We start from the raw sequence: 20,306 nt of genomic DNA on the forward strand, positions 1-20,306 counted from the left end.
ATTATGTAATACAACATCCGTTTGGGGTTTGGTAATTGAATTAGGACCACAACCTATAACTAGCATGTGAATACACAAGATTTGCCATTAAGTAGTGGCTGGTTCTCTAGACTTCAGTGGAAGGATATAAGAGACTGCCTGCCTTATTGCTGTTATCACTTTCAAATTTAGACTCATGCAGGTGAGGCAGGAGGCATAAGAACACTGGGTAGTGGCCTAGGGTGGTCTAGCGATCTAAGCCGCTGCCTCCGATAACATATACTGCTGCAGCATGCGTAAAAATCCATCCAAAACATGTGGAGTGGAACTGCAAAATTGTTTTTTTTTAATGAGCTAAATCATGCTGATGCGTTATATGGACATATTGTTTACATAATCTTTAGCACCTGATACATACAAGTTACAATGTGAAGACATGTAACAGTTGTTCAACAATTGAGTTCAATGACACACAAAGTTGTATAAATCACCTGAAATGACCAGTAGATTTTATTTGTTGTGAACTTTATTTTGAAAAATCAAACAGACTGCTACGATCATCAACATATATATTGATACACTGTTAACGGCCAGTAGTTTCTGTTCAGTTGGAATCGTGATTCTTTTACAACGTTTTGAAGTCTGCAGTTCATCCATGCAAACCTTGGGACAACAAAGATGACCAAATAAATGGAGACATTTCTCTAAGCCACTCTCTGTCAAGCATTCAAAAAGCCAATACTCTGAATTATCCTCCGGTGTATAAAAGAAAACATGTTTAAGAAGTCCTTGCTTTTAATTAAAAATAAGACAACTAAAAATAAAAAAAACTTTGGTCTAGTTCACTTCGATGCTTGTTACTTGCACAAGTCTCAATTCCACCACTAAAGATTAAAACTTCAACAAAAAAATATCTAAAAACAAGTGAACCCTCTCTTCTAAGGAAGAATAATAATATCAATGGTTGTCGCAAAAGGAAACATAGCCCAGTGCTCACATCTAGTCAGACGCTACACAGATGCTGAACCGCCTCACGTCACATGCTCTCCTCTTCCACACACACAAACAGGACACACTGACCTTAAATACAGAGTTAATCAGAAGTGAATTGGAAAACAACTAAGACGTGTAGAGCATGTCGTGTAACAGCGATGATGTAGTACTGCCTTCATCCAAGCGCTGACTATAGACCCCCCCTCCCCCACACACAAAATAAGAGAGTTGTGAGCACATCACCGTGCCTCTCTGCACACAGACCTCTACTCTATAACTGCAGCTTGTGTGTGTGTGTGTTTAGCGGGCACTAAGAGCGTGCTAGCTTGGGTTCGTGGGCCCTCAGTGTTCCCACAGCGTCCTTTACGGCATGGTAGATGATGTTCTTCACCTAGAGAACAGAGATCAAAATTCCCGTCAGAATTGCAATTGTACCACAATATATGTTACTGATTGTTTTAGCTGATTGATCAACCGATTCCACCCTTCTCTCAAATAATTGGCCTATACTATAGTGGAGTCAGTTATAAGTGCTCTACTTTTGACCAGAGTCAAAACTAGTGCACTACATAGTGAATAGGGTGCCATTTGGGAGGCGGCCGAAGTGTACCTGCAGCTTGTCCTCGTGGTTGGAGTGTGTGGTGGATAGGTGTCTGAACTCCTGGGTCAGTCTGAAACAGTGCTTCACATGCTCAGGGGACACAAAGTCCTCTGCCACCTTGATACAGCTGTACAGGTTATGCACCTTGGGGGCACATGAGAGAGGAGAAAGAGGCGAGTGTGTGATTTGTCTGTTTGAGAGTGCGAGTTGGCGAGAGAGAGAATGTGTGAATGAAAAGAAAAGCAAGAGTATAGACATCATATAGCTAAAAAGGGATAACATAAGGGTACGCTATGCCCCTATGTAACCATTAAACAACACAAAAAGTCTCATTCTCAATCTCGACTGGTACGTCCAGTGTTTCCCCTAGTACCTGGTGGGGAGCCCCGGCGGGGATGAAGACAGCATCTCCCAGGAACTGTACGATGGCCCAGCCCTGCACGCCGTACTCCTCGTACAGCCTCCTGCGCAGCACCCCGTCCAGGTACCAGCTCTGGTCATGGATAGGGTCGTGGTCCGGAGGGTTCTCCTGGCCCTGCTCCTCACCCACCTACCACAGTCAAAGGATAAGAAGATATGGTAAATCATAGTAACATGGTATGGTATATCAGAGAGACAATGTCTACATCCAAAATGGCACCCTAATACCTATATAGTGCACTACTTTTCATCAGAGCCCTATTGGCCCAAACGTAGCACACCTGTAATAGGTAATAGGGTGCCATTTGAGACTGATTTTATCGTGGGAACAGTAGAACTAAAGAAGTCCAGCCACCATTTTCAATTCTTTCCTGAAATAATGCATTGAAAGAAAATGAATGTGCATATTGACATTTCAAGGAATGTGGTGATGGTGAACCCTGACCTTGCGGAGCAGCTCCCGGATCTTCTCAGCGTCCTTGGCGGCGTAGATGTGCCACAGTGCCCCGGGCTTCTCCTTGGCCTCGTACACCCTCCTCTTGGTCATCTCGTCTACGTCACCCTCCTCGATGGTGCTCATCACCTCTGCGGGACCACACACAGAGAGAGACAGGGATGAGCAAACTCCAGCACCGGTCAGTCACTGACAGAGTCCATGTTCAAAGGGAATGATGTAGGAAAGAAGAAGTGCAACACTAAACATCAACAAAGCACATAAGTACCGCACACCTTCACATCCTACAGTTGTAGACACAGGAGGGAAAACACTACAATCCTTCTAATCTATACAAGTGCTCATTCACTACGTCGGAATCACGAGGCGCCATCTCAAACGACACCCGTTACCTATTCCCCTATGCAGTACACCATCTTCTGACCATAACCTTGTGGCCCCTAGTCAAAAGTAGCACACTACAGGAGGAACAGGAGGGATAGGGTGTAATTTGAGACACAAGCCTAGGTGAAGTGCTGATTCATCATCAGTCCTCCACAATCAGAGGGGCGCTCGGCTGGCAGGGGCAAATTGAATCTCCCTGTTATGACATCATTGTTGGCCAGTGGCAGCTCTGGGTTCAACCACAGAGGTTCCAAATGGCACCCTATTCCTTCTGCAATACACTACTTTTGTCAAAATGGGTACCATTTGGGATGCAATCAGAGTTGCTCATCATTTACTAATCAAGCAAACATTTAGGTGGCTAGTGATGAACAGGACTAAACAACACTAACGGAGCTACATGTTTTATTCAAATTCCGGTCAATTGGACAAATTATCCAGAGATTGCCATAGATCAAGTTGCCTGCGTGGAAGAGAGAGTGTGTGAGTGTGTGTATGTGTGTGTTCAATTGCTCTGACTTTGATCTCGGTTAGGCATAGAGTCCGGTACAGCTACATATGCTTGTCAAGGTGATGTGTGTTTACTTTATAATCTCTCCCCCCGCATCTCTCCTCTAGGAAGAGATATCAGTCAGGGGGGAATGTGACTCCAAAAGATGGGTAGCTAGCAAGTTGCTGCTCTTTTCTCTCCTTGAGAGTCAGTGAACCTGTGCAAGGATACAGACAGTACCTACACCTTCATACATCTGGCCTTCCCAACAGTCAAGGCCAGAACACCAGTTGTCCCAGATAAACAGAAGATGTAATGCAAGGAAAGACTTACTAACATCTAACAGCATGAAAATAAAAAACAGCATAAAAGTTGTTGTGTTAAAAGGTTTTAAAAAACAGAGTTTGGCTGACTGACTATCAGAGCATTACTGAAGGTCAGCTCTACACTGGAGGGAAGAACGCAGGCAGACTCCACTCAGACCACAAATAAACCACAAACAGACAGATGAGCCACAGTAGTGTTCTGGCCCCAACCGCACAGGGAGAGGACATGAGGATGGGGGAGTGGGAGAAAGAGAGAAGGGAGAAGTTAGTCAAGAAAAAAAGGCATGCTAAGGAGGTGATGTCATAAAAATGCACAGACCTTTACATCCAGCGATATCCGTCTCTGTGAATGAGAAATTTGACCACAATCAACACGTGAGACCCATTAAAGAGCCTTTCCAGGGTCCTGTCCATTGATGCATGGGGAGGGGGGCTGGGTTAGCCTCGTTGGGCTTGTTTCACCAGAGTAGGACAGAAAACAGCATTTACCTTTTTTTAAATTTTATTAATAGGTCTCTACTAAGGTGCAGGTGCCTTAATATGCATTTATAATGTGTATGTCGTTGTTCCTCGTCTAGTCCTTCTAATCATTAATGATGCTAGTGTTGATATAATGTCCCAAGTTGGGATGAATAAAGTTATACTCTAGTCAGAGGCCTCTAGTAATATACAGCAAGGTGGGAATCCTAGGAAAGTCTATAGGAGTGACTGAAGACAGGCTTAAATTTAACATTTACACCATTATTTTGTCTCAATGCTGATGAATGGCTTCCTGTCCTTAGTTTCCAGAAACTGGAAATGCTGAATGGGACAGTAGAGGGCGTTTGATCTTTGTGTGAACCTATCCACTTTCCTATACAATACTTTGGAGCGCCTTTCAATTCCAATTGTACATGAGTGGGTCATTTCGGAGCCCATGTGGTTTTAACAGTTAACATATTTTTTGAAAGATTTTTCAAATTTTTTTTGGGGCCGTGCTTGCTGGGACTTGTAGTGCAGCGCGGACGGAATGGAAATGGGCCAAAATGAATTAAAAACCCAAATCATTGTGCGTGCCGGATTGAAATGTGTCACGGGCCTTGTGTTTGACACGTGGTTGAGTGGGATGTACGTCAACGCTGGAATGAGTCAGCTGTGCGAGTCAGTGTTGCTGTGAGTGTGTGTGTATTAAGTTCTGCTTCACTGTGCGAGTGTGTGTGTCGGTCCTACTCACCCTTGACGTGTTCCCCCTCTCCCTCGGGAATGCCCACGTACACCATGACGTTGACGGCATCAGACACGTCCAGATGCAGGTTGGTAGTGCCAACACTCCGGTCTTCGGTCTCGATCAGACCTGAGAGTGGGAGGGACGGAGAGAGAGATGGAAGGTGTGAGAGAAAGGGGGGGGGGGGTGAAAAAGGTGTAATAGAAGGAAGCATGGAAAGTATCAAGAGGGAAGAGGTGAAAAAGAGAATATAAAAGGAGGAAATAGAAACAGAGATCAGAGACTGACATCCCTTTAAAAGAGTAAATGGGCTCATTCCTAATCTTGCATATTCTCCATCTCTGCCGTCTCTCTCACCGTAGGCATTGTACATCTTAGGCCCCAGGTCTGGCCTGACAAAGAAGTTGGGCAGGCGGGAGGCCAGGTTCAGACGGCCGTCTCGCTTCGTGTACTCTGGGAGGGGCAGGTTCTCCATCAGATCATCAAAGCGTGTAGGCATCATGTCTCTGAAGTCTTCTCCGGGAGGCCAGTCCTTCAGCTTCAGAACCATGGGCTGACCATCACTACCCTTCAGACGCTCTGGGGAGAGAGAGAGAGATAAGGCAAGATGAACGAATGAAAGAACAAATAAATGGTTGAATGAACGAACGGCTGAATGAACGATCCCGTTACTTACTGGAGATGACCTGGAAGCCGTCCCAGAAGTCACGGACCTTGACGTCAGAAATGATGGCACAGTTCCGACAGTTGACCAGGTCAACATCCTGGTCCCCAAACTCCTCACTGAAGGCCTCAGGTCGCCACAGACCCCCCTTCAGACGCTTATGGATACCAGACACCAGCACCGGCTGGAGAGAGGAGGGAAAGAGTTCAAACAGAATCATCATCACCTCATCTCTCACATTACACATCTCCCTCTTCCAAACTTCATCCCCAAATACTCTCACAGTCCATTTCCATCTTCCACACCACCAATTTACTCACACCGCCTTTGAACTACTCTTGGTGAGCACATATTTTTTTATTAAAAATCTGTATTTAAAAAAAGTATTTATCGCCTTTCTACCCCACAGAGAGGTCTCTCTCACCTGGCCCTGTTTCCAGCACTCTCTGAAGATCTTCCAGTTGTTGGTGTTGGAGGGATCCTGCAGGCAGAGCAGGCGTCCGTCACAGAGCCAGGAGTGGGAGGTGTGGGGGTCCAGCACGCTGAGGCCCATCACCCCGTCCCTGCGGCCCACCCCGCCCAGCTCGCTGCCCCCCTCGCCCGTACGACGGCCCTCCGCCTTCTTGGTCTCCACCACCGAGGCGATGATATGGTCCAGGAAGTTAGGCAGGCTGCCCTTCATCTTGTCCCCCTGAGAGAGGGAGGAGGGGTTATTCCTGCAGTCTAGGGCTCCCATAGGGCTCTGGTCAAAAGCAGTGCACTATGTAGGGAACAGGGTGTCATTTGGGACACATACTAGAACTGTGTGGAATCTAAGAATTCTGGAATGGTCCCCTGTAATGTAACGACATAATGACATATGTAAGCATTATGGCAGGATCCATATCTGGGCACTCTGACATTCTACATTTGAGCATTCTGAAAGTATCTAAATTCTCCTAGCTAACTGAGGAAAGCTGAGAGACACTCACAGCGGCTGAGGTGGAGAAGACTGAGGGGAAGGGTATTCCAGTGTCTCCGGGGGCCTGGGGGAGCCTCCCGGGGCCAGAGTTGAGCAGGTCTCGGAGGCTGGAGCCCTCTGGTTTGGGCTGGGTGTTGCTGGAGCCCAGCAGCAGGCTGTTGAACAGTTTAGGACTGGAGGAGGAAGAGGAGGAGGACGAAGGCTTGGACAGGGCGCTGAACGAGTCAAGGCCGAAGGGAGAACGCGTGTCCCGGCCCATCGCCGAGCGCAGCAACCCAGAGTCTAGAGGTGTGGAGAGGAGACGATGGTTAGAGATGGTCAAATCTAAACACATGTACGATACATTTAGAGAGTATCATTGAGAATATAAGTTAGGATTGAGACAAGAAGATGAAGTGAAAGAGACCTTTAGTCCTCACCTTTAGTGTCCTCCACCTTGGCTTTCTGAGTGGCCAGGTCTGCCAGCCAGTGCAGGGCGGTGGAGTTGCCCTCAACTGTGGAAGGGCGGGGGTCCTTGGGGGTGGTGGTCTGGGCAGAGTTAGGGGGGGCACTGGTACTGTTGGTGGAGTTAGTATCAACCCCTCCTCCTGCCGCCTCGGATGACATTGTGCTGGATGTAGGCTGTGTTTTGACCACTGTTGTCTCCCCCCCTTCGGGTTTAGGAGTGGTTGAACCCGCTGGCCCCCCACCACCTGTGATTGGTCCACTACCACTGCTCCCTATGCTGGAGGACACTGCAGACTGCTGGGACAACAATAAGGAACATTTTACTGCATTCTAATGAAGCCCTTGACAAGCAATATGTAAAACAAGTGAAAACCATATGTGGATGGTAGAAATGTAAAATATTGATCTTGGTCACAAAAAAGTGGTGGTGCAGTACCTGTGAGATGCCGTTGGGGGCACTATGGCGCACTAGGGGCCTGTGGTGCCGGCTGGTGCAGGGGCAGTTTGCCTTGATGCCCCATTTGCCCCGGGCTGAGTGCACCATATCCCCTATGTTATAGAGAGCTGAGGGAGAGGGACTGAAATGTCAATATGGGACACTCTTATGGAAATACACAACATAATAATTGGATGGTGTAGTTAGGGCTGGGAGTTTGTCCAGACCATGTGACATGAGCAGGAAAGACTCCAGGCCCCAGTTCTAGGCCCAATCCTATGAGGATTTGATTGGTATAAGGAATGTGGTGAAAGTTCTACTTAGCCTATCAGAGGGCAAGGTGGAGCTGTTACCATATTGCTTACAACTGTCAAATCCTCTCTGACATCCACAAGTGCTTAAGGGTCCATTTGGCCCCTAGGCTTCTACAGGTATCCTGCTCCATGTTACCTGTTCCAGGTATGATCTGTGTGGGCATGAGGCTCTGGGGCTCGTGTCTCTGGCCTTTGACACACTTCAACCAGGAGAACACCTCGTCATCAGGCCCCTCGTCCACCTCTGAGAGACAAAAACAGGAAGGGTCATTTATAAGGGGCTCTGCACTGCAGCAGACCCATTGCTTCCAGCCACTCTGGGTATACAGTGGGGGTTGGGTTGTTCATAAATACAAAAATGTCCATTCCCTGTAAGTTAATGGACAATAAAGTACATTTTATACCGATTCTTTAACAATTTAGCAGCAGCTATATCTTTACTACTTCAAAACAAACATCACTGAAAGACCACTCAATGTTACCCCAGCCCGTCCCTGTGTGTTGAGTCTATGGTGGCAAAATTCCGGTAACTTCCCCCAACGTTCCCCAGCATTTCAGAAATCCTAGTTGGAATATTCTCAGATTTGCTGCTTATTCCCTTGGAATTCCAGGAATCTTCCATCCAGGATATCTGGAAAACCAGAGAATTTCGGGAAAGTGACCGGAATTTTGCCACCCTAGTTGAATCTCACACATTCTGTATGTTCTCTGGATTCTATATGGAATTCTATGACTCTCACCCTCCAGAGGGCGGTTCCTCCGTTGCCGGTAGCAGTCCAGACACACTCCGAAGCCACACTTCCTGCAGACCCAGTGGATGTTGAAGAGAGTGGTCTCACACACATCACACATCTCCCTGACGCCGCGCACCGCCCGCTTCCACGCCACTTTCTCTGTAGGACACAGACAGATTAGGCCCGGGTCAAAAGTATTGCACTATTAAGGGAACAGGGTGCCATTTTGGACGCAAACTAAGAGCACTCACGGTGAGGCTCGACCATCATCATGGCCTCCTTCTCAGACATGACGAGCTGACAGAACTGGTCTCCCACGTTGGCCAGGATGTACTTTGAGGTGTCCAGGTCCAAGCCCTCCTGTACGGACGGCGAGGGAAGCCACAGCCCCATGGCCATGGCATCGCTCTGCTGGGGGCTCAGGAAGCCCTCCACACGCAGGATGCCCTTACGCGTGAACGCCAGCCTGGTTAGGAGGCAAAGGTCAGAGGTTGGAGGACAGAGTAGTGGAGGACGCGTGGAAGAGTAGAACATGTTGGATTCTAATTGAGGTTGATGAAATGACCAATATTCGCCTTCGCATTCCTTGTAAGAGGATACACCCCATCGCCATTTCTCACTCACACACACACAGTGCTTGGACAAGCACACACGTGAGAAAACACAGTCTTTGGTACACAGACAAGCACACAGACGGTACCTGCGAAAGTGGAAGAAGCGGCAGGCCACGTTGGGGTCGTCGTCGTCAGGCTCCTGCTCCCGGTACTTCCTGTAGCGCTCCATGCGACACTCGCGACACTTGTGGAGGTGGGGCGCCACGTTGATACAGGAGCCGTCCTGCAGGAACGACTCTCCTGATTGCTTCAGACGACGCACCTTGGTCACGTCCTTCAGCACTGACTGGCCCACTGGAAAAAAGACCGAAGAGTTATAATTAGGATATGAAGCGATTACAAAACAATGCAATGACAACCTATTCATCAAAGAGTGTAGGAAAGGATAATGGAATCATTAGGGAAGAGTTGGTCAGCAACTTTTCTTTACCATCAATCTTGCTAATGTTTCATGACCCTGACCACAATCTAACTTGCCTCAACATTGACGAATAAAATGTTGTGAATGATTGGGAAACGCATTGACGTACTGTAGGAATACTTTATTATCAGAGCCCTATCCCGAGGCTCCAGGTCTTACCTTTGAAGGGCTTGTTGCGTGGCCGGCTCTTGGCTACCCCGGGGCCTTTACCCTTCTGCAGTAGCATGGCTCCCTCCTTGACAGGCCCCGGGAGGCCCCCAGGGACCTGCCCTCTCTCCAGCCCCTCCTCAGTCTCACTCAGGTCTGACAGGTCGCTGTTATCGCTGGAGTCAGAGTCACGTTTAGATATCTGGCCTCGCTCCTCCAGGGCAAACTTCTGGGCCTGGACCTGGTCAAATGGCATGGGCGCATCCTCACCACTCCCCCCAGGGACAGCGCTCCCAAACATGGGGTAGCCCGAGGTGGAGCTAGGCCGGTCATCCAGAGACCCACCCTCAACTGAGGAGCCCTGTTCCCCTGTGGAGGCGCCCTCCCTGGGCTTGGAGGGGGCATCAGACTGGGGCCTCTGTATGAAGGCAGGTCCTGGGGCTGGGGAGGAAGAACTGGAGGCAGCAGCGCCTGAGAGGGAGGCAAAGGGGGAAGACAGGATGCCCTTGGGCGGCTCGGACATTGTAAATAGGTTGGGTTTGCTCTCCGAGGCAGTGGCAGGGCCCAGGGTCTCAGGCTCCAGAGGGGATGGTTTGCCACTGAAGGGACTGTGGGAGAGCTTCTCTCCATAGGCCAGGAAGGGGTTGGAAGGCTCCTTGGAGCCCTGGAGGAACAGGTTCTGGTGGCTTTCTGTCTTGGTGCTGAAGCCACCCACCGCGCCACCGTTAGTGCCACTCCTGTTAGCACCACCCAGAGATCCAGAAGCCGGAGCCAGGGGGGTGCCGATCGCAGCCATTCCCAGAACAGAGCTCCTCATCCCCCCAGAGCCGCCGCTGAAAGAAGACGAGAGCTTGTCCGCTCCGAAAGGCTTGTTGAGCACTCCGTTGCCTGCCGGCTGGGTCTCAGGCACTTTGGACTGCTCTTTGAGATGAGCTGTAGCTGAGCCAAACAGGCCAGTTGAAGCGGGGGTTAGAACAGTCTTTTTGAGTCCCTCTGTGGAGGCGGAGGGCTTGAACAGGCTAGGAGGCTCCATACTCAAGCTCTCTGACACTGCTGTGAAGTAGTTGGTGTCTTTAGCCTGGCTCTGACCCAGGCCTGAAGTCTGGTTCTGATTAGAACCACCAGGGTTCTGGCCAGTCTTCTGACTCATACACTGGAAGAATAAGTTCTGGTCTTGCTGCTGCGGTTGGGCTTCGTTGTTCTTGGCGCCTCTGAAGGAAAAGCCGAAGGGTCCAGGGGTGTCCTGGGAGACTGACGCTGTGTTGGAGGAACCGTTGGTCTGGGAGCTTACCTCTCCGAACACAGAAGCACCAGCAGGCTTGGACTGAGGCAGCCGGAACCCAGCCGCAGCCAGGATGGGCTTAGAGCCCTAAAGAAGCAGGATAAGGAAATAGCATATTAGTGAAAACAATTATAGTTTGTAATTACAGTGTTACTACACAGGTTAAGAGTAAAGTCACGTTAAGTGTTACTAATTCACCTCCGTCTGGTTGGGTGGTCCTGTCCAGGCGGTTAGTTTGGGGCTGAAGCACAGGGGGGCAGCGAGGGCCACGCTGGGGGCACTGCCCTGCGATGGGGACGAGATGGTCACCGGGCCGGGGGACACCAGGGCAGCCGTCTTGGGGTAGGTAGACTGGGATGGCTCCTCGCTCTCTGTGGTCAGGGCTACTGGGGAAGGCTTGGAGGCCGGAGCTCCAGGGACCAGGCTGGGCATCTGGCCCAGAGAGGGGAAGGAAGTGTTGGAGAATGGGGAGGGGGCTGGTTTGAGGGGGGGTGGGGTGGGGGTGACTGTAGTGGTCGAGTCAGCAGACCCCTGTCTGTCCTGTGTGGAGAGGGAGCGTCCGTTTTCCTTGGGGTACCGCGGCGGAGCTTTTGATTGGTCCATGTGGGAGGAAATGCTGTTCGGGGTGGCGTGACCTTGTGTGACTTCAGAGGAACTGCTGTTATTGTTGATAGTGCTGTTCACTCTGCCTCCTCCACCCACTCCGTCTTCTCCTCCGGTTGCTACCTCCTCACCCCACGTCACCATCCCCTTGGTGGAGCTGCTCCCGTTCTGTCCCTCCGCTGCTCCCTCTCCCGCCCCCTTAAAACGCTTCAGAGTCACGTCCTCCTCGCCTTCCGACGATGTCCTCCGTCTACGGCCGCTCTCGCCCTTCACGCCATCGCTCTCCTTCCTCCGCCGAGCATTCCTCCCGTTCTGACCACGGAGAGGAAGGAGCCATGTAAAAAGGATGAGGAAAATGCACACTCAAACAAGTCGACCAACAAAAGCACAAGTATTTTGGGAAAAAAAGCAAGGGAGGGAGGAATAGGAGTGCATACTTTATCCAACTTACCTCATCAAAGTGATCTTCAGCTAGTATTACGTGCATTACCCGAGGATCCACCACCTGGGTTTCCTCTCCCTAGAACACAATAATAACACTTAGCTAACAGCTGTCAACACCTCCGCCATATTACCTAACATCTAAAAAGGTACTACGAAAGGCACATCCAGGCAGTGTGTGTGTGTGTGTGTGTGTACCTGGTCCATGGTGATCTCCATGATGTGCGAGTTGGGGTCGTGCCGAGAGACCAGGCCCAGGGCCCAGTGCTCGTCAAACTCACACTGGTAAACCTGAACCCTCCTGCCCTGGATTGTGTAGGAGCCTGGAGAGACAACACAACCAACAGGACAAGGCTCAAAGACCCGTGGAGTAGCGCACCAGAAGGATATTATGGAAGGAGTGAAAAGTGAGAAGACGGTAAGAGAAGAGGTTTGAGAAGGCCAGTATTGAGAACTGCAGTGTAGGAAAACATGGGTGAGCAATGAAAAGGCAGGAGGAAAGTCAAAGTACACAGCACAATAGGTTTCCATTCATTCCAGAGATAAGTCTAACAAAGACTCACCCTTCCTGAGGATCTCCTGCAGCTCAAAGTCACTGTGCCAGCTGGACACCGCAGCCTGCAGAGATGGCTGCTCCAGCAGGAGAGAGTGTCCCACGTCTTTCTCTACCTACAGAGCAAGACAAAATTCACAGAGTGATACCACACACACACTTCAAATGAAAGTTGACACACACACACAACCTTGAGTAAACCCACCTCAAATCTCTGGAGTGAATTCCCGTCAGGGAGGAAGTCGAGGGTTCGGTTCCCAAAGAATTCCACAGGGACCAGGGAACCCAAACCCACACGGTCCACTAGAGACCGGAACGCCTAGCGGGCGAAGAGGAACATCGTTAGGTAAAGAACCACTAACTGAGCGATATTACGTAGGCGAGCATTCCTATCTTTTTTATTATTTTCCCCCCCACCTTTAGTTAACTAGGCAAGTCAGTTAAGAACAAATTCTTATTTTCAGTGACGGCCCTAGGAACAGCGGGTTAACTGTTCAGGGGCAGAACAACAGATTGTTGCCTTGTCGGCTCAGGGATTCGATCGTGCAACCTTTCGTTTACTAGTCCAACGCTCTAACCACTAGGCTACTCTGCCGCCTCTGTTAATTGGTGGAGTGGCCGGAGAATGATCTCTAATCTTATCCTCTGGCAAAGCATGAGGGAGCCCGTTGAGCTGTTTTTCTACTGAGAGGAGCAGCAGGTTGCTGCGTGTGTTCTTCTTATGTAACGGTAACAGGTCCTCCAGACATCCCTTGCTGGGACAATTGCATTTCCACAAGCTGGCCTGGCCTCACTTCAAGATGCAGGTGTGCCTCAGGGAGTGTGAGAGGAGAGTCACATACATCATACATGCACCCTCTGAACTAACCTTAAAAGGAGAGTGTAGTACCTATTTCTCCATGCCAGACACGCATACAATAGTAGCTAAGAGCACCCCAAGAAAACATTCCCAAATTACAACTACTAAAATCAATCGTTATAATATTATGTTGTTCTAAAAGTTAGGTTTGAGGTTCTCCAAATCAGCTCTTACTTCGGGAAACAATGCCACTTCGGAACCAATGTATATTAGTTAATATACAGCACCAACTACATAAATATCTGTTATGGTCCATTATTTGCTACCAGGACTTTAACCCTATTTTACAGCCCATGACCTAATAGTCTCCCCCAATAGATGTGTTTGTAGGTGACCTCCCAGTATGCTGTTGGCAACTGGTTCAGATTAGTTGCTCAGCTGTGGTTCAATGTATTTTAACGATCCCAGAGCTAGCACACCTGATTACATTTGTCAACAAATCATCAAGTCCTTCAATTGATGAATCAGGGGAGGTAGTTCAGGGCTACAACAAAATTGTGAAACTTCTGCAGGGTCAGAGAGGAGAGGATTGAAAACCCCTGGCGTGGCTCAGTGTTACAGTCCAAACATTATTTGGTAAACCCTAAGCCAGAGGTGGCTACTCACCAGGGCAGGCCAGGCTGTCCCAGGGGCTCCTCCAGCTGCAGGGTGGTTCTGGTTGGGGTCGCTGCTGCGGTTAGCCCAGACGATGGAGGACTCGACCAGTACAGCTCTCACCTCCTCCCCGTACACCTGTACCCAGGACCGCCTGCGCCACGCACAGTCCTCAAACTCCACAAACACCTACAGGACAGGGGGGGGGGGGAGTGGTGCCATTTCTGTAAGACTAGCTATATTAACGTAGGCTCAGTGTCGTGTTAGGAGTATATTTTCAAAAGAACAGAGGTAAGACAAAACACTGACAACATTGGACTGATGGGAGAAAAGCAGCCACGGACAGAGTCAGCAGGATAGGCCTTGTTAGGATCATACACAGTCAGCAGAGCCCGGGCAGCACTAATGACTCAAACACAGCACGTCTACTCCTCAAAGTCTGGGCAAGGCGCCATCTCTCTCGGGAAGAGCAGTCAATTATTAGAAATAGGCAAGACAATTCAAAAACGGTCTGACTTTCTCATTTACCCCTCAATGTCAATAAGTAGCCTAGTGCAACATTATTGATGAGAGGATTACAGTAAGTATGGTTAAATGCACACAATGCGATTGTGAATAGTCAGACTAATATAATAGTTTGATTTAAACATTTCGATGCTTTGCAAGAACAATTCTCTAATAATCCTGTTTACATGGACACATCTGAAATCAAATCAAAGTTTATTGGTTGCGGCGTTATAGCAGTGCAGCGAAATGCAGCGAAATGCTTACAATGAAAATGTAAAGAAAAATATTGTAAAAAACAAAAACAGCAAGTAATCAAGAATGAACAACCCAAATAGCACTGTAGCAGTATCAACATGCAATCTATATATAGTGCATATATAGTGCCCCCCCCCCCCCCGTCTACACACAATACCCCATAATGACAAAGCAAAAACAGGGGTTTAGACATTTTTGCAAATTTATACAGAACCAGTCAAAAGTTGACACAGCGCTAAAGTTGACACAGTGGTCTAAGGCGCTGCATCGCAGTGCTAGCTGTGCCACCAGAGACTCTGCGTTTGAGCCCAGGCTCTGTCACAGCCAGCCACGACCGGGAGGTCCATGGGGCGATGCACAATTGGCCTAGCGTCGTCCGGGTTAGGGAGGGTTTGGCCAGTAGGGATATCCTTGTCTCATCGCGCACCAGCAACTCCTGTGGTGGGCCGGGCGCAGTGCACACTAACCAGGTCGCCAGGTGCACGGTGTTTCCTCAAAACTACTACATGATTCCATTTCATTTGTGTTATTTCATAGTTGATGTCTTCACTAGTATTCTACAAATATAGAAAATAGTCAAAATAAAAACCCTGGAATGAGTTGGTGTCCAAACTTGTGACTGGTACTGTATCTCTGCAGATGCTCTCAAGCCCTGTCAGGTTGGATGTGGAGCGTCGCTTCACATCTATTTTCAGGTCTCTCCAGAGATGTTCGATTGGGTTCCCGTCCGGGCTTTGGCTGGGCCACTCAAGGACATTCAGAGACTTGTCCTGAAGCCAAGACAACGCAGGGGTGGCTATGTGCTTAGGGTCGTGAAAAAAGTCAAGGGGTCTGAATACTTTCCAACTGAACTGTGTATGTACACCAGGCAAATTTACACAAGACAAACTAAAAAAATGATATGTACACCAGTAGATATATTAGTGAGCTATATCACGAATCCAGTATAAATAAATAAGCGGTGTGTATAAACAGAAACTAAAATACAAATGTACGTAACAGAAATATTAGAATAGACTGTCAGGGATATTCAAATACACAATGTGAAACATTAAGTGACCAGTGGTTCAATGTCTCTAACATGGGACAGCAGCATTGGTTGCATGTGTGTGTTCATGGGGTGTGTGTTGTGTGAGTGAGTGTGCGTTGCCTGGTGGACAGCTAGTGAATAGAAGGTGTTTAGTCTCTCGGTCTTGGCTTTGATGCACCCGTACTGTCTGTCTGTTGGATGGCAGCCGAGTGAACAGTCGAGGAACAGTCTTCTTTGCCTTAGACACTGGGTGTAGTCAATGTCCTGGAGGGCAGGCAGCGTGGCCCCGGTGATGTTTTGTCAACAACACTCTCTGGAGAGCCATGTGGTTGAGGGCGGAGCAGTTACCGTACCTGGTGTTGATGCAGCCCAAAAGAATGCTCTCAATGGTGCATCTGTTGAACTTTGCGAGGGTTTTAAGGCGTCAGCATACTTTGGTTCAGCTGGCGCCTAGCTGAACTTGGCTAGGTGAACCCGAACGAGTGTGCTCGCAAGACCTTCAAGTGAGAAACTAGAAAAAATAAGCAATAGTACTTTGTCCAACTTGAGACGATATAGCCAGAATACACTTCTTCAAAAGTCATAATTAATCTAGACAACGCAAGAAATCTGCCATTCATTTTGATGTTTTTCCAGAGGAGACCTTAGTCGCGCAATTTTACATCTAACTAAGATGTTTGGTGCAGTATTTCTCAACAAAAAAAAAAATGAATGAGAACAAACACCTCATTGAAGAATCCCTTCTGTCGACCAATCCCAGACGAAAGGAGCGTAGCCCCATAATACTACCCACCACTGAGACCTGTATGCTCTCGTTGGTTGGCCCTCGCTTCATATTCGTCGCCAAACCCACTGGCTCCAGGTCATCTATAAGTCTTTGCTAGGTAAAGCTCCACCTTATCTCAGCTCACTGGTCACCATAGCAGCACCCACCCTCCAGCAGGTATATTTTACTGGTCACCCCAAAAGCCAATTCCTACTTTGGCCGCCGTTAATTCCAGTTCTCTGCTGCCAATGACTGGAACGAATTGCAAAAATCACTGAAGCTGGAGACTCATACCTCTCTCACTAACTTTAAGTATCAGCTGTCAGAGCAGCTCACAGATCACTGGACCTGTACATAGCCCATCTGTAAATAGCCCAGCCAACTACCTCATCCCCATATTGCAAATATATATATATTTTTTCACTTCTTTGCACCCCAGTATCTCTACTTGCACATTCACCTTCTGCACATCTATCGCTCCAGTGTTTAATTGCTAAATTGTAATTACTTCGGCACTACGGGCTATTTATTGCATTACCTCCCTAATCTTACCTCATTTGCACACACTGTATACAGATTTTTTCTATTGTGTTATTGACTGTACGTTTGTTTATTCCATGTGTAACTCTGTTGTTGTTTGTCGCACTGCTTTGCTTTATCTTGGCCAGGTCGCAGTTGTAAATGAGAACTTGTTCTTAACTGGCCGGCCTACCTGGTTAAATAAAGGTAAAATAAAAAGATGTCTGCTTGCCTCGAGAGAAAAATGCTGCGCAAGAACAGCCCCCCAAAAAAACTTGCCTAAGACCAAAAACATTGGCACAATATATCCATGAACTGTTCCGGATGGAAAGCATGCTGAATTTGAGCCATTTAAAGTTGTAGAAACTCTGTTGCACCTTCTTCACCACAATGTTGGTGTGGCAAGACCACTTCAGGTCCTGAGGGATGTGGAACTTGAAGCTTTTGACCTGATCTACTGCAGCCATGGTCGATGAGGATGGGGGGCACGCTCCCTCTTCGGTCTCCTGTAGTCCACAATAAGCTCTTTCGTTTTGTTGATATTGAGGGAGAGGTTATCAGGCTACTTGATCTGACTTTGATAAATGCAGAAAATCACCATTCAAATAAATATTCTACCACAGACCATGTTATTTTTGTGAAGACTATTTGATTGAGTTCAAAAACATAGTTTAGATGTCAAAACTATTTCTAAGATAAATACTTTGAGTTTATCTGAACTCACATCACTCGTGTAAAAGCAGGAAGCCTGCGCTGCTTGTGCTAGCACGTGCTGAGCAAATACTCCATGGTAACTTGGATTAAGGCATTTAAATGCCCTTATTATTCTAAAGATTGCGCAGAACACCAAGTGGTTTAATCGGAGTATGCTTACTTCGATTATAACCTTAGTACACCGATTAAGATAAGCAGAGTAAGGTGTTAACATGACTAATGCCATACTCTGCCTACAACCATAATCAGTTTAATATCAAATTATTAGTGTGCATGTAAACATACTCGGTGTGACAATGGATTGCATTTATATGGGCTAATGCTCTACTCTAGGTCTCAAGGCAGGGGCAAGATATATTTGTCAGCAGAAGTCCATTTTAAATGTGAAACTTGCTGACTCACTCAGCATACAAGCCCAACTTGGACAGCCTTGTGAATTTGAACTGTATGGTTCTGTGAGAGGAGAAACAAGTGCTGTGATTTGAAGAATGCCCTCCTACCAAGACCAGATAACCTGCACATAAGACATTGCATATAGACATTATGATGATCAACACATAGTCCATGCAAAAGCAAAATCATACAGACATATTTACATACAGTAACATATCTCCTCCCAAGAGAAACAAGAACAGGAGTGGAGAGCACTGAGCGGTGTCTGTAGTTACTATTGGCACGAGTTTAAAAGCCTATTTCCCAAAAATGGTCCTGGAGACTTCCTTGAAAGCTGAATAAACTACTCCAACCAACACCTGTCCCTTTCTAAAAATCTGGATTTGACCATTGCTTTGGTACAACAACCAAAAAAGACACCTGACATCATTTATCCTCTGTAATTCTAGTTATGGATTGCATGCCTTGTAATCAATCATAGGATGCATCATCAAGTCAGACAGCTTTTTCAGATGTATTTATACTCTCAACCGCAGAATCTTCTAGCTACATCATCCACATTGATCAGTGGAATGATAGGAACACATAAGGGGTCACGCAATTACGAAAAATGCCTTGTGAAAAATATGCACTTGGTATCATGACGTTGAAGATAATGCACGCAACAAATTACACCTAACTATGTAGGCCTAACGTTAGCTGTATCACCATCAATATCTACATTCAGTCATTTGAGGCTAACAAATCTAATACACCGAAGTTCACATTTTAATGAGGCTATGCCTATTGCACATGAATTTCATTCTGGAGACTACGCTAAAGTTGGCTAGCAAGCTAACTAAGTTAAAAAATCTGTCGAAGGCCCAAAATCCCCGGGCTAAATTACGGGGATAGTGGCTATCTGGCAAGCGCAACACAGCGGCACGGTTGGCTAGCTTTCGCTATTCACAATGTGTTAGTTGGCTCACATAACTTAAACGGACCATTAATTATTTGTATGCTTTCTCTTTTCAGTTTCGTTAAATACGTAGCTAGCTAGTTAAATCATGCGTTTAGCTTGTTAGCTAGCTAACGGTAGTTTTTATTCACATGAAAACACTGACCGTCAGCCCCGCAGCTGCTGCTGTTGTTGTTGTCGCCTCTCCTCCGCTCACCTCTACCCCTGGGCTGGCCAACCCTATGACGCTGACCGCCCGGACGGTCCCCCGGAGCCAGTCACGAGTCCAGGCGGCCTGTTCCACTTCGGATCCGGCTGCGGACCTGCCATCGTTGAGGAGCAGCAGAAGTCGCTTCCCAATCAGTTCAAGAGAGTCTCCCATATTTAGTTAGCCACTGTGAATTGCAGGAGCAACTTCCTTCGCATATATTTCTGTTGGGAACTCCGATGCACTTAGCTAACGTTAGCTAGCCAGCCAGTTAGCCAGGTTAAATCGGCCTAAAATAAGTGACAGATTTAAACCTCAACTACCGCAACTTTGCTGCATGCACCGGAGTCCCCTCTTCCGTAGGATGCACGGGAAAATACGGCGGACCAAGTCACGCCACAAATAGAGAAGTACCGAGATGTTATTGTCCGCAAAACCGCTATCCCGCTCTATCCGCCATTGAGGCTTGCAATTGCAAAAATCAAACACACTCCTCCTCGAACGAGCTACAAGGCTCCACTGCGGAGATAGCTAGCGGGCGTGTGAATTGCAACAGCGACTTATGCTGGCTCATCGGTGTACTACACAGAACCCGTTCAATCTGGAATGCCAAATAACAGTGTCTGGATATCTGAAAAAAAATACAGTTGGCCTAAATGGAAATCCATTTAGGGCAAAAACGACTTTTGCTCGGACACCACAGATATGCTGTATACTCAGCACAATGCAGATACACACATCATTTAGTAGCAGTAGCCAATTCTTCCCCATATGCTCTCCTTCATACAAACGGTATCTAACCATTTTGTTCACAGTCTATCTACTGCATGCATTTTAGTCTTGGATTTGAATCATACCGGTTGGAGATGATATGACTTTGAAACTGTATTAATTCACTGAGCTGTATGGACCTCCCAGTCTGCTGACGTCATCATTTAGGGGCCCCATAGATCTGTGAGACCAGAACAAACCATAGAACTAGTTCTACTACCGTGAAGCACCTCTTGTGTGCACTCTGGTAAAGCATACATTTTCTTCCTTCTTCTTTTATATTTT

General features: G+C 47.7%; 1 protein-coding gene across 4 annotated transcripts; it reads right to left on the reverse strand.

Annotated features, from left to right (window-relative positions):
- Positions 1 to 487: 487 nt before the first annotated feature.
- LOC110488590 (lysine-specific demethylase 3B) lies at positions 488 to 19,835 on the reverse strand. Of its 4 annotated transcripts, none has more exons than XM_021560856.3 (24): positions 19,209 to 19,835; positions 13,934 to 14,110; positions 12,674 to 12,787; positions 12,479 to 12,584; positions 12,114 to 12,238; positions 11,926 to 11,994; positions 11,070 to 11,786; positions 9,602 to 10,958; positions 9,108 to 9,315; positions 8,659 to 8,873; positions 8,414 to 8,566; positions 7,810 to 7,917; positions 7,360 to 7,487; positions 6,896 to 7,217; positions 6,487 to 6,758; positions 5,940 to 6,206; positions 5,528 to 5,699; positions 5,209 to 5,430; positions 4,861 to 4,980; positions 3,967 to 3,990; positions 2,439 to 2,578; positions 1,947 to 2,123; positions 1,583 to 1,717; positions 488 to 1,363 (listed from the first exon to the last, which is right to left on the reverse strand). In XM_021560856.3, the coding sequence occupies exons 1-24, from the start codon at positions 19,422 to 19,424 to the stop codon at positions 1,283 to 1,285; spliced, it is 5,625 nt and encodes a 1,874-aa protein (XP_021416531.3). In that variant the 5' UTR covers positions 19,425 to 19,835; the 3' UTR covers positions 488 to 1,282. The 4 variants fall into 4 exon arrangements, with proteins under 4 accessions (XP_021416531.3, XP_021416530.3, XP_090054308.1 ...); XM_021560855.3 differs by having other exon boundaries at positions 6,896 to 7,220; XM_090198182.1 differs by lacking the exon at positions 3,967 to 3,990.
- Between the last annotated feature and the right edge of the window lie 471 nt (positions 19,836 to 20,306).

Source organism: Oncorhynchus mykiss, chromosome 14, assembly GCF_057628025.1.
Source record: "Oncorhynchus mykiss isolate SJ-2025 chromosome 14, ASM5762802v1, whole genome shotgun sequence".
NCBI classification, from domain to species: Eukaryota; Metazoa; Chordata; class Actinopteri; order Salmoniformes; family Salmonidae; genus Oncorhynchus; species Oncorhynchus mykiss.